Consider the following 15,232-nt stretch of genomic DNA (forward strand, 5'->3'; position numbering starts at 1 on the left):
ATAGATGGAGAAATATACCATGTTCATGGATTGGAAGAATCAATATAGTGAAAATGAGTATACTACCCAAAGCAATTTACAAATTCAACGCAATCCCTATCAAGCTACCAGCCATATTTTTCACAGAACTAGAACAAATAATTTCAAGATTTGTATGGAAATACAAAAAACCTCGAATAGCCAAAGCAATCTTGAGAAAGAAGAATGGAACTGGAGGAATCAACTTGCCTGACTTCAGGCTCTACTACAAAGCCACAGTCATCAAAACAGTATGGTACTGGCACAAAGACAGACATATAGATCAATGGAACAAAATAGAAAGCCCAGAGATAAATCCACACACATATGGACACCTTATCTTTGACAAAGGAGGCAAGAATATACAATGGAGTAAAGACAATCTCTTTAACAAGTGGTGCTGGGAAAACTGGTCAACCACTTGTAAAAGAATGAAACTAGATCACTTTCTAACACCGCACACAAAAATAAACTCAAAATGGATTAAAGATCTAAATGTAAGACCAGAAACTATAAAACTCCTAGAGGAGAATATAGGCAAAACACTCTCAGACATAAATCACAGCAGGATCCTCTATGATCCACCTCCCAGAATTCTGGAACTAAAAGCAAAAATAAACAAATGGGATCTAATTAAAATTAAAAGCTTCTGCACAACAAAGGAAACTATAAGCAAGGTGAAAAGACAGCCTTCGGAATGGGAGAAAATAATAGCAAATGAAGCAACTGACAAACAACTAATCTCAAAAATATACAAGCAACTTATGCAGCTCAATTCCAGAAAAATAAACGACCCAATCAAAAAATGGGCCAAAGAACTAAATAGACATTTCTCCAAAGAAGACATACAGATGGCTAACAAACACATGAAAAGATGCTCAACATCACTCATTATCAGAGAAATGCAAATCAAAACCACAATGAGGTACCACTTCACACCAGTCAGAATGGCTGCGATCCAAAAATCTGCAAGCAATAAATGCTGGAGAGGGTGTGGAGAAAAGGGAACCCTCCTACACTGTTGGTGGGAATGCAAACTAGTACAGCCACTATGGAGAACAGTGTGGAGATTCCTTAAAAAATTGCAAATAGAACTACCTTATGACCCAGCAATCCCACTGCTGGGTATACACACCGAGGAAACCAGAATTGAAAGAGACACATGTACCCCAATGTTCATTGCAGCACTGTTTATAATAGCCAGGACATGGAAACAACCTAGATGTCCATCAGCAGATGAATGGATAAGAAAGCTTTGGTACATGTACACAATGGAGTATTACTCAGCCGTTAAAAAGAATTCATTTGAATCAGTTCTGATGAGATGGATGAAACTGGAGCCGATTATACAGAGTGAAGTAAGCCAGAAAGAAAAACACCAATACAGTATACTAACACATATATATGGAATTTAGAAAGATGGCAATGACGACCCTGTATGCAAGATAGGAAAAAAGACACAGCTGTGTATAACGGACTTTTGGACTCAGAGAGAGAGGGAGAGGGCGGGATGATTTGGGAGAATGGCATTCTATCATGTATACTATCATGTAAGAATCGAATCGCCAGTCTATGTCTGACGCAGGATACAGCATGCTTGGGGCTGGTGCATGGGGATCACCCACAGAGACGTTATGGGGAGGGAGGTGGGAGGGGGTTTCATGTTTGGGAACACATGTAAGAATTAAAGATTTTAAAATTTAATAAAAAAATAAAAATAAAAAAAAATAAAAATAAAAAAATAAAAAATAAAAATTAACATATAAGTTTATATAGAAAACATCATATCCCTGTTCTGCAACATGAAAATAGACGTGAACAATAAGACAAACTGCTGTCCCCCCATACATGCATATGTATATGTGTGTATATGCACATAAATACATTACATTGGTAGCCGTCCCTCAATAGGTGTGTGTGTATGCGTGTGTGTGTATATGTATATATATACATTATGTTGGTAGCTTACCAGAAAAATCTTCCTGAATCTCATGACTTAGGGCTGGAGAAAAAGAAAAAAAAATTCAGTTAAGATCCAACTTCAATTCCTACAGTCTACAAACACGGTATAAGATCATTTAAATGGTTCTTTCATGCACTATTTCAAATCTCTGAAACATATCCTAAGAAACCATAAGAAAAACTGAATGGAACCAAAATGTATGTACTTTGAGAAAAAAAATTTAAATATATTTAGTTGTTCCATTTCTCTCCTTATTAATTAAAGAGTAAATATTCAATTGCCCACAAGTGGGTAACCCACACTGGTTTAAGGATGGTCTCAGCCTGACAAATCCTACAAACTAAGAAAGGAGCAGGGCAGGGAGAGAGGCAGCACATGAAACACACAAGCTCCAGGGTGTGCACATGTGCATGTGGGGATAGGCCAGGTCTGGGTCTGGATAAATTTTTCTTTTCTTATTGTTCTCTAAGTTGGATAGTCATTTAGAAGAACTGTATGAAAATGATCTTCATGACCAAGATAATCACGATGGTGTGATCACTCACCTAGAGCCAGAAATCCTGGAATGTGAAGTCAAGTGGGCCTTAGGAAGCATCACTATGAACAAAGCTAGAGGAGGTGATTCAATTCCAGTTGAGCTATTTCAAATCCTGAAAGATGATGCTATGAAAGTGCTGCACTCAATATGCCAGCAAATTTGGAAAACTCAGCAGTGGCCACAAGACTGGAAAAGGTCAGTTTTCATTCCAATCCCAAAGGAAGGCAATGCTAAAGAATGCTCAAACTACTGCACAATTGCACTCATCTCACATGCTAGTAAAGTAATGCTCAAAATTCTCCAAGCCAGGCTTCAGCAATACGTGAACTGTGAACCTCCAGATGTTCCAGCTGGTTTTCGAAAAGGCAGAGGAATCAGAGATCAAATTGCCAACATCCACTGGATCACCAAAAAAGCAATAGTTCCAGAAAAACATCTATTTCTGCTTTACTGACTCTGCCAAAGCCTTTGACTGTGTGGATCACAATAAACTGTGGAAAATTCTGAAAGAGACGGGAATACCAGACCACCTGACCTGCCTCCTGAGAAACCTGTATGTAGGTCAGGGAGAAACAGTTAGAACTGGACATGGAACAACAGACTGGTTCCAAATAGGAAAAGGAGTACGTCAATGCTGTGTATTGTCACCCTGCTTATTAAACTTATATGCAGAGTACATCATGAGAAACACTGGGCTGGAAGAAACACAAGCTGGAATCAAGATTGCCAGGAGAAATAATAACCTCAGATATGCAGATGACACCACCCTTATGGCAGAAAGTGAAGAGGAACTAAAATGCCCTTTGATGAAAGTGAAAGAGCAGAGTGAAAAAGTTGGCCTAAAGCTCAACATTCAGAAAACGAAGATCATGGCATCTGGTCCCATCACTTCATGGGAAATAGATGGGGAAACAGTGTCAGACTTTATTTTTTGGGGCTCCAAAATCACTGCAGATGGTGATTGCAGCCATGAAATTAAAAGATGCTTACTCCTTGGAAGGAAAGTTATGACCAACCTAGACAGCATATTAAAAAGCAGAGACATTATTTTGTCAACAAAGGTCTGTCTAGTAGTCAAGGCTATGGTTTTTCCAGTAGTCATGAATGGATGTGAGAGCTGGACTATAAACAAAGCTGAGCACCAAAGAATTGGTGCTTTTGAACTGTGGTGTTAGAGAAGACTCTTGAGGGTCCCTTGGACTGTGAGGAGATTTAACCAGTCCATCCTAAAAGAGATGAGTCCTGGGTGTTCATTGGAAGGACTGATGTTGAAGCCGCTCCAATACTTTGGCCACCTGATGTGAAGAGCTGACTCATTTGAAAAGACCCTGATGCTGGGAAAGATTGAGGGCAGGAGGAGAAGGGGACTACACAGAGGAAGAGACGGTTGGATGGCATCACCGACTCAACAGACATGAGTTTGGGTAAACTCCGGGAGTTGGTGATGGACAGGAAGGCCTGGTGTACTGCAATTCATGGGGTCGCAAAGAGTCACACATGACTGAGTGACTGAACTGAACTGAACTGTGTGTCACACACTTTGCAGATGCTGTGGGTACCACAGTTAGTGAAAGGGAAAAATCTGTGCCCTTCTAGAACTTACATCCCGGAAGGGGGAGATGAAGTATTTTTACAAACATCTATTCTAAAGTGCTCTATGTTAATATGGTTCTGTGAAACTTACAATTTTGATTCTGATTTAATATTAGCAACCAGGAGTTTCACATTTTTGACTGTGGAGCTTTTGTTTTTTCATACATGTGCTAGCTACAGTTAGCTATGGTGTGAACAAGACTAGCCATAAAATATTAGAAACATAATAAATGCTGACACAGAAGTCTTTGTTAAAAAAAAAACAACCATGACAGAGCTAATGAATAATATATACTTTTTTAGACATCTGAGTTTTTTATTAAAGCTCTCCCTAAGAGGCAATATATATTAGATCATATGCAGGTAAAAAATAAGATAGGATGTATTTCCAGAAGAAAGGCTTAAGATTTGAGGTTGATTAATCTAATGAATGGGGGAAAATAAGAAACAAAAAACATTTATCAACTTCAATCAAATTTAGGAATAAATGTCCTTCATTAAGAAAGCTATGAGCAGAATCCCAAGTCAGCTGAGATCTGGAGATTTTCAGTTTGTTTTACAAAAGTAAACAGAACATTCTTTACATAAGAATGCATGCTTAAGATACAGTGTTCTTCTTGTTGTTTTGGTTTGTTTCCTTTTTACTTTTTAACTGCAATATTACCTTCTTTGAAGGAGAAAAGAATGAAATCCTAGAGTCATTACAGGTGAGAAATGGATTAGGAATCTGCTATTAATACCTTTGATTCCAGCTTTCAGTCCTGAGTTCTTTTTCCTGATATATCTGCAACCTCTCAAAACAGACAGACATGAATTATATGGTTGGTCTCTGGCTGTGAAGGGACAGGCACTGGACGGTATAGTACAACCTTGTGGCCTAGGCTACTGTGACATAGCCTCCGATTTCCCATGACAGAGCTGGCAAGAGATAGGCCAATGGAACAGCGCCTGATGACTCCACTCAGCAGGAGCACATAAGAGGCAGGCCTCTGGAGATGTGTTTGCAGGTATTAAGTAATAGGATCTTACAAAGCTGGGTCAGCAAGTATTTCATATGACTGATTTTGATCACATCTAATCTAACTGTTTAAACTTGGGAAAAATGAGGTCATACTGCCATTTGCTAGCCCTTTCACTGGAAACAACCTAGATGTCCATCAGCAGATGAATGGATAAGAAAGCTGTGGTACATATACACAATGGAGTATTACTCAGCCGTTAAAAAGAATTCATTTGAATCAGTTCTGATGAGATGGATGAAACTGGAGCCGATTATACAGAGTGAAGTAAGCCAGAAAGAAAAACACCAATACAGTATACTAACACATATATATGGAATTTAGAAAGATGGCAATGACGACCCTGTATGCAAGACAGGAAAAAAGACACAGCTGTGTATAACGGACTTTTGGACCCAGAGAGAGAGGGAGAGGGCGGGATGATTTGGGAGAATGGCATTCTATCATGTATACTATCATGTAAGAATCGAATCGCCAGTCTATGTCTGACGCAGGATACAGCATGCTTGGGGCTGGTGCATGGGGATCACCCACAGAGATGTTATGGGGAGGGAGGTGGGAGGGGGTTTCATGTTTGGGAACACATGTAAGAATTAAAGATTTTAAAATTTAATAAAAAAAAAAAAGGAAAAAAAAATAAAAAAAAAATAAAATAAAAAAAAAAAACAAAAAAAAACAAAAACTGATCAAAAAATGATAAAACAGGCTTCTCTGGTGGCTCAGTGATGAAGACCTGCCAATGCAGGAGACATAGGTTCGATCCTAGCCCAGAAGGTCCCACAGGCCATGAGGCAGCTGGGCCCGTGCGCCACAGCTATTGGAGCCTGTGCTCTAGAGCCCGGGAGCCGTAACTACAGAGCCCATGTGCCACAACTACTAAAGCCCACATGCCCTGGAATCCATGCTCCACAACAAGAGAAGACACCACAAGAAGAAGCCTATGCACTGCAACTAGAGAGCAGACCCCACTCGCCACAACTAAGATAAAGTCCACATAGGAACAAAGACCCAGCACAACTAAAAATAAACAAGTAAATAAATAAATCTTTAAAATGACAAACCAAAATGACAGTAGCAGATAAAATATTATAGTTTATTAAGACTCTACAACCAGTTACGACTATACTTTAAGTAAACAAAAGTTCTTTCCATGAATATAAAATAAGTTACTTACCAACATGAACAAGGTATGAATAATCCTTGATAACTGTCTCGGCTCTAAAGGAATCATCCCGATGATCAACTATTACTGAATCTAAATTGATATCCTTAAACAGAAATAGAAAAGAGAAAGCAAACTTTTTTCTAAACTCTATCATTATACATTTAAACTGATCAGTGGAAGTTCACATGGTAATTATTTACAGAACCCACAAGCTAAATCCACATTACTCCTATTTTTCGCTCTCTCATACAACCTTGTTCTTCTCCTTCAAAGCATACATCATAATTTTAACTACGTATTTGTCTATGCTTAATGTCTACCTTACCCATTCTTCTGTAAACTCTAAGCACAAGGGACTGTCTTAACACAACTTCTTAAGGTCAGCTTATCAAAAAAACAAAAAAAAAACACTAGCAACTTTTCAGATGTCTCTAGTTTCTACATAGCTTTGATGCAGGAATTTTTGTGCCTGTCATTTATACAAGGAACACATCTTTCAACATAGTAACCTCTTTCTTCCCCTCAGTCATCCACCCTCTGTGTCTCACTGGTATCACCAATGGGAAGAGATAGATCCCAGGCTCCCTAGGCCCTGCCCTCTTGGTTCTAGACTGCTTGGTGAGGAGGGAGTAAGAAGTGGGACATGCAGTGCCTCTGGACATCCTGGCTCTTTCAGGCAGAGGCTGGCCACTCCAGCAGGACCATCAAATCCTACTTCAGGAGGAGGAGGAACTCACTCATTCAGATGCAGTTCTGCCATGGCAGAAGTAGCATGAATTCTCATGCTGCCAGAATCCTTGGCTGCCAGAATTTGTCTCTAAATCTCTATGGTTCCTCAAGTGTGGAGACCCTGCAGGCTGCTGGAGGATGTGCCTGGAGATGGTGGAAGTTGCCTGCTTATTCATCTGATTTCCCAGGCTGGACTGTAAGCTTGGTGAGGTCTCAGCCTCTATGAATCTGGCCCACCTGTAGATTTCTGAATTCTACAGCAGTGTCCAGAATGAAGCAGTGTTCAATAAATACTTAATGAAAAAGTTAATTCCCTAATTTTAGTTTCCAGAGGACATCTGAAGCTGGTTAGTAGCTTAAGTGTACTAAGACACAGCAATCCTCTCTCCTGTCTCTTGAATTCCAATTCATGTGCAGGAAATCAGTTCATATGGTGAAGTTAAACTGGGATTCTCACTGCTGTTCAGTTCAGTTCATTTGTTCAGTCGTGTACGACTCTTTCCAACCCCATGGACTGCAGCATGCCAGGCTTCCCCATGCCATCATCAACTCCCGGAATTTGCTCAAACTCATGTCCATCGAGTTGGTGATGCCATCCAACCATCTCTTCCTCTGTCGTCCCCTTCTTTTCCTGCCTTCAATCTTTCCCAGCATCAGGGTCTTTTCCAGTAAGTCAGTTCTTCATATTAGCTGGCCAAAATATTGGAGTTTCAGCTTCAGCATCAGTCCTTCCAATGAATATTCGGGACTGATTTTCTTTAGAATTGACTGGTTTGATCTCCTTGCAGTTCAAGGGTACTCACTGCTGTTATCCATGCATAAAAACAAACAAAATCACAGAAGAGCATATAAAATAATGGGTTGGCTGAAAGGTTTCTTCGGGATTTTGTACGATGTTATGGAAAAAAATCAGATTGAACTTCTTGGCCAACCCACTACTTCCTGTTTTTTTTCCTGAGATGCTATGGCATGTTTGTTAAGAGCTTATACTATGGAGCCAGCCTGTCTGGGATCAAAATGTTAGATCTGCCATTTACTGTGTGACTCTGCTAAATTACCTAATCTCTGTTTCCTCACCTGTAAAATAGGGATAATGAAAGGATCTATCTCATAGGATTGCTGTAAATTAATACAAGATGAGTGCTCAGAAATGTGCCTGCATGTAGCTTTTTATTATTTTCTGATGTTAAAAATATGTTTACCTTCTGTTTAGTATATATGACGATGGTGACTAAAGAGTCTGTTTGGAACCAGTCATAGCTGTAAAATATTCAAAAAAGAATGATTAATTATATGCATTAACATAAATTAACCATTAAAGATATAATTTTAAAATACATACAATCAAAAAAACATATAATATGATACAAAAAAAATCATATAATATGATACAATAGATACATGATTTAAAGCATTTATTTTGAAACCTACAATAAGAAATACATTTTTTGAGGGAAAGTTTTTCACTAAATAATCAGTAGTGTGAGATGAAATAACTTGCAATTATTTCTCAATTTAAAATGCCTATACTTCCATGTTTATGCCCCAACCATTAATGCCAAAGCAGCTGAGGTTAACCAATTCTTTGAAGACCTACAAGACCTTCTAGAATTAACACCAAAAACAGATGTCCTTTTCATCATAGGAGACTGGAATGCAAAAGTAGGAAGTCAAGAGATATCTGGAGTAACAGGCAAGTTTGGCCTTGAAGTACAAAATGAAGCAGGGCAAAGGCTAACAGAGTTTTGTCAAGAGAACATACTGGTCATAGCAAACACCCTCTTCCAATGACACAAGAGATGACTCCACACATAGACATCACCAGATGATTAATACTGAAATCAGGTTGATTATAATCTTGTAGCCAAAGATAGAGAAGCTCTATACAGTCAGCAGAAATAAGACCTGGAGCTGACTGTGGCTCAGATCAGGAGCTCTTCACTGCGAAATTCAGGCTTAAATTGAAGAAAGTAGGGAAAAACACTAGGCCATTCAGATATGACCTAAATCAAAACCCTTATGATTTTACAGCGGAAATGACAAAAAGATCTGGTACACAGATTGCCTAAAAAACTATGGACAGAGGTTTGTAACACTGTACAGCAGGTGTTGATCAAATCCACCCCAAAGAAAAAGAAATGCAAGAAGGCAAACTGGTTGTCTAAGGAGGCTTTACAAAGAGCTGATGAAAGAAGAGAAGTCAAAGGCAAAGGAAAAAGGAAAGATATACCCACCTGAATGCAGAGTTCCAGAGAATAGTAAAGAAAGAAAAGAAAGCCTTCTTACATGAACAATGCAAAGAAAAGAGGTAAACAACAGAATGGAAAAGAACAGAAATCTCTTCGCGAAAACTCGAGATATCAAGGGAACATTTCATTAAAGAATGAGCATGTTGAAATGACAGAAATGGCAAGGACCTAAGAGAAACAGAAGAGATTAAGAAGAGGTGGTAATAAAACACAGAAGAACTATACAAACAATACTGCATGACTGAAATAACGACAATGGTGTGGTCACTCACGGAGAGCCACACATCCTGGGATGTGAAGTCAAGAGGGCCTTAGGAAGAATTACACCAACAACGCTAGTAGAGGTGATGGAATTTGAGCTGAGCTATTTCAAATCCTAAAAGATGATGCTGTTAAAGTCAGCTCAATGCATCAGCAAATTTGGAATACTCAGCAGTGGCCACAGGACTGGAAAAGGTCAGTTTTCATTCCAATACCAAAGAAAGGCAATGCCAAAGAATGTTCAAGCAACCATAAAAGTGTACTTATTTCACATGTTAGTAAGGTAATGCTCAAGATCCTTCAAGCTAGGCTTCAGCAGTATGTGAACCAAGAAATTCCCAATATACAAGCTGAATTTAGAAAAGGTAGAAGAATCAGAGATCAAAATTGCCAACATCCATTAGAGAAAGCAAGGGAATTCCAGAAAAGCATCTACTTCTCGTCATTGACTATGTTAAAGCCTTTGACTGTGTTGATCACAACGAACTGGAAAATTCTTAAAGAGATGGGAATACTAGACTAACTTACCTGAGAAATTCATATGCAGGTCAAGAAGTCAAGAAGCAATAGTTAGAACTGGACATGGCAAATAGACTGGTTCAAAAATTGGGAAAGGAGTATGTCAAGTCCGTATACTGTCACCCTGCTTATTTAACTTTTATGAATACCATGCAAAATGCCAGGCTGGATGAATCACAAACTGGAATCAAGATTGCTGGCAGTAATATCAATAACCTCAGACATGCAGATGATACTACTCTAATGGCAGAAATAGAAGAGGAACTAAAGAGCCTCGCAATGAGGGTAAAAAAGGAGAGTGAAGAAAGCTGGCTTAAAATTCAACATTAACAAAATGAAGATTGTGGCATCTGGTCCCACCACTTCATGGCAAATGGAAGGGGAAAAAAACTGGAAGATTTTATTTTCTTGGTCTCCAAAATCACTACAGACAATGACTGCAACCATTAAAAGACATTTGTTCCTTGGAAGGAAAGCTATCATAAACCTATACAGCATATTACAAAGCAGAGACATCACTTTGGTGATAAAGGTCTGTATAGTCAAAGCTATGGTTTTTCCAATAGTCATGTAAAGATGTGAGAGCTAGACAATAACAATGGCTGAACACCAAAGAATTGATGCTTTTGAACTGTGGTGCTGGAAAAGACTTTTGAGAGTCTATTGGACTGCAAGGAGATCAAACAAGTCAATCCTAAAGGAAACCATGAGTATTCAGTAGAAGGACTGATGCTGAAGCTCCAATACTTTGGCCACCTGATGGGAAGAGTCGACTCCTTGGAAAAGACCCTGATGTTGGGAAAGATTGAGGGCATGAGGAGAAGGGTGACAGAGGATAAGATGGATGGATGGCATCATCGACTCAATGACCATGAGTCTGAGCAAACTCCGGGAGATGGTGAAGGACAGGGAAGCCTGGCTTGCTGTACTCCATGGGGCTGCAAGGAGTCAGATATAACTTAGTAACTGAACAACAACAATACTTCATGTATACCAGCAAATACATGGACATATACTACAGGTATACCAACTGGGATAAAAACAAACCACCTCCTCGACAAGGCACTTTTTATAAAGGTTACACATCTAAAATGCCTTGTATCAGAGCAATAACACAAGATATTTTATGAAGGAAAATGACAAAATCTACATGCTTATTACCTTGACTCTTTCCTGCCACAAATATATTACCCACGAAATTAATTCACCAAGGATATTTAATAGTCAACAGCAAAAATTTAAGGAAAAGCTACATCATCTGTTTTATAAGACTTCTGATCAAATTGATTTAGTTTTTGTTCTTATTACCTGTATACAGGCCCCCAGTGTGAATCTTACAAGAGATACCCCAAGGCCCTTAACTTAAAATTGTATATGAAATAACTTAACAGATATAAAAAGTATAGCAGGATGCTACTGTTACAGACTCACCTTGTGGGGAAAGGTGCTAAGAGAAAAATGACAAATAACACACATAACCCGAGGGCATGTGAAATATCATTAACAAAATTATACATGGATTGCTTAATTTACTAAGTGCAATACATTTCCAAGAATTTTCATTAAAACACTGATAAAACAAACTAGACATGCAAACTAATGCTGTTGTTATTTAGTTGCTAAGTTGTGTCTCTTTTGCAACCCCATGGACTGTAGCCTGCCAGGCTCCTCCTCTGTCCATGCGATTTCCCAGGCAAGAATACTGGAGTGAGTTGCCATTTCCTTCTCTAGAGGATCTTCCCGACACAGGGGTTGAACCTGCATCTCCTGCATTAGCGGAAGGATTCTTGACCACTGAGCCACTAGGGAAGCATATTACAGTTGAATAAATTATGGATACTTGATCAATTTCCATCATATGATGGAATACAGACCAGAAAATGCCTTTGCAGAATATTTCATGACATACAAAATTGATCACAGAATATACTGTAATACCAATACTGTCAGAATAATATGTAAATAGGTACTACATAAATCAAAGTGGATGGAATAAACCAAATATTAAGAGTATATATTTAGGGTTGATGGGACCAACTTTTACCACTTTCTTTTGTATTTCCTCATGTTTCCAAGTTTGCTACCATGAATATATATGTGATAATCAGGAAAAAATAGTTTTAAATAGTTCTTTTTTTAAGTTGGTGTTTAAAATGGGTTGTGGTGTTTAAAATGGGTTATCCTTCAGTTATGCTAAAAAGTCATATTTAGGGAACAGCTAATTTTTCAACAATGCCTCATAAATGAGGCAGTGCAGTTCTTGTATCAAAAAAGTATGATTAATATAATAAGCAATAAATCAAACTTAGAGCCATTTTTTTTAATGTGCATATTTTGGTGTAGAACTGATTAAGCTTTAAAGAAAGTAAAATTAGAAAGCATACCTTGGAGAACTAGGACTTTCTTTGGCAAGTGTATCTGTCACTTGGCTCTGAGGAAGCATGCCTTCACAAAGAAAAATAAACAAAATAGCTTCAGTTCATCTACGTAGCATTTTTCTTTTTTTCACCCCATCTCTCCAGTAAACTTCTTATTGAAATATTATAAAAGGAGACAAGTCATAAATATACTACTCAATGAATTTTCATATGTAAAACATACCCTTGTAACCATCACCCTCCTTGTGCCCTTCCATTTACCACCTCTCCCCCAAGATAATCACTATTCTGACTTTTAACATCACAATTAGTTTTTGCCTGCACTTGGCCTTTGTGAAAAAGTGGAATCATAAAACATGCTTTCTTTTGGTCTGGGTTTTTGGGACAGTTCCATAGACGTTACACTTAACGTCAAATTAGCATGATTAATAGTAAGCAAGGAGTCAGGTCTGGAGCTTTCTGAGATGTTATCCATGCTGCTGAATGCATTAGTCGTTTGTTCTGTTTTACTACTGAGTATTATTATACTCTCTGAATATACCATATACTAGAATCTACTCATTCTACTGTTGATGGATATTTTGGCAGTTTTTGGCGATTATCTATAGTGCTGTTATTAATATTCTTGGTACATGTACACACTCATTCTTAAAGAACATCCATCTACATATCTGGTAGGTATACAGGACATGAGTATGTGTAGCTTTAGTAAACACTGCTAAACAGTTTTCCAAAAAGGTCATACCAACTTACAGTTTTTACCATAAGGGTATGGATGCCTGGTTGCTCCACTACCTTGCTGACACGTGGTATTCTGTCTTTTTCATTTTAGACTTTCTTGTGGGTGTGTCTCAACATCACATTTTAAATGGCAACCAAGGCTCTGGTTTTTGAATTGTTTTTGAAAACTCTGAGAACAGGGAAGAGCTTCAGAGACTCTGTAAACATTAACTATTTTTCTTCTACAATAGGACTGTACTCTTTGTGCAGGAAAAAAAAAATTAGGCTTTGGCGAGTCTTAGAATTCTCAATTAGGAGTCATGGTAATTATAAAGTCAGTGTTGGGAGGCACCTAGGAGAGATGGTAGTTTAGAGGTTTTCAAGACTCTTCTTATCCAGAGTATCTTCTGTTAAAACACGAGCAAATTGATGGACTTATGTCATTTTGAAGAGACTGGGTCTCTAGAGGAATGCTGGCTTCAGTGTTTTAAATGACGTTTAAATAATGACACAGAAGGCAGGCAGATGACGTCTGTAAATATGCTGACTTAACCATAAACACTTATATAAGCCAAATATTTGAGGCATACAAATTCATATAAAAGAGGTAACTGTGCTGGCCAGACCACTGGACAATGTAATATCACATTTTTAAGGCCACTGTTAACTGACATGTTAAGTGCCATGCACCCAAAGGAAAGCAATGTGGCGGGAAAGGAAGTAGCCAATCAGTAATTAGCCTTTAAGGAAAGGCCATTTGCCTAGTATCATGGAAGAATAAAGTATCAGCTGAAACCCAAGAACAGTCCTTCCTTTAATGCGGTGACCCTGTCAGACAAACAACTTCAGGTGGCACATCACTAACTGCATATATTAGTCTATAGAAGACTATCTCCTCTACTTGAAAAAGAAGAGGTAATTCATCTGGCAATCTAGCTTGCTAGTTGAATTTCTACAACTTTCTTGTCCAAAATAGGAAGGAAAAAATGCATTTTAAAACATATATTAGTATTACAGTTCAGTCAGAGTAGCCCCATGCAGTTTCAAAAGTCTCACACCAAAATTTTTGAGGGGGTTAGGGGTAGTGTCAGTCATGATTCCAAATCATAGCGAATGGCTGAGGAGAGCTGCTGAGCCCAGAGAAGAGGGGATTAATAGGCTACTCAGTATCTGCAATAGACACTGGAGGAGAGCCCTGTGCCTGAGGGAGAGGTGCCCTCAGCCTGGCATTGGAGGGGGGAACTCCGAGTCAATCCAAGTATAGTTAAGTCCCCTACATAAGAACCTTGAAGTCTCGAACTTTCGAAGATGCAAACGTGCATTCACATGTCAAATCATGTAAGTCAGTTCATGTGTATAGTGTACATTGTCACATGCATGCATCCTCTACAAGTGGTTGTGCTTTTGTGTACTGCACTGTACAGTTCTGAATAGAGTGCATGTGTGCTAAGTTGCTTCAGTTGTGTCCAACTCTCTGAGACCCCATGGACTTTAGCTTTCCAGCCTCCTCTGTCCATGAGATTCTCCAGGCAAGAATACTGGAGTGAGTTGCCATGCCCTCCTCCAAGGGATCTTCCCCACCAAGGGACTGAACCTGTATCTCCTTTGCCTTCTGCACTGGCAGCTGGGTTCTTTACCACTAGTGCCACCTGGGAAGCCAGGTACAGAGTATACTAGTACAGTATCTTTATTTCAAGCCCAGGATACTTGGAAGCAAGTGCAAAAGCAGCAGTGATGCAGCTGGTATTGTTGTACTTTTCAAAGTACTATAAGACTAAAAATGTTTTTTTGTTTTTTTAAATTTATTAGTTGTGTGAAAAGTATTATAAACCTGTTATACACTACTATATAGCCTATTGTGTTAGTTGAGTACCTAGGCTAACTTTGTTGGACTTATGAACAAATTGGACTTATGAAGACACTCTTGGAACAGAACTCGTTCATATATAGCAGACTTACTGTCTTCAAGCTGAGGACAGATGAACACAAGTTCAGAGATGCCACAGAAAGGGCTATAGAAAGAGTCATAGCTTCAATAAGGGATCTACAGAGTCCTGTCAAATCCTCTAAACTTAGCAAG

At 38.7% G+C, this 15,232-nt stretch overlaps 1 protein-coding gene across 1 annotated transcript in view; it reads right to left on the bottom strand.

Annotated features, from left to right (window-relative positions):
- Window positions 1-15,232, bottom strand: part of CYB5R4 (cytochrome b5 reductase 4) — a 118,969-nt gene that overhangs the window by 43,501 nt on the left and 60,236 nt on the right. Inside the window, exons 6-9 of the mRNA XM_068985336.1 lie at window positions 12,439-12,499; window positions 8,228-8,285; window positions 6,306-6,399; window positions 1,988-2,020 (exon numbers count right to left, since the gene is read on the bottom strand). Of these exons, the coding sequence (XP_068841437.1) occupies window positions 1,988-2,020; window positions 6,306-6,399; window positions 8,228-8,285; window positions 12,439-12,499 (246 nt within the window). The remainder of the gene's footprint in view (window positions 1-1,987; window positions 2,021-6,305; window positions 6,400-8,227; window positions 8,286-12,438; window positions 12,500-15,232) is intronic.

The sequence above is a fragment of the Capricornis sumatraensis genome, chromosome 13, assembly GCF_032405125.1.
Source record: "Capricornis sumatraensis isolate serow.1 chromosome 13, serow.2, whole genome shotgun sequence".
Taxonomy (NCBI): Eukaryota; Metazoa; Chordata; class Mammalia; order Artiodactyla; family Bovidae; genus Capricornis; species Capricornis sumatraensis.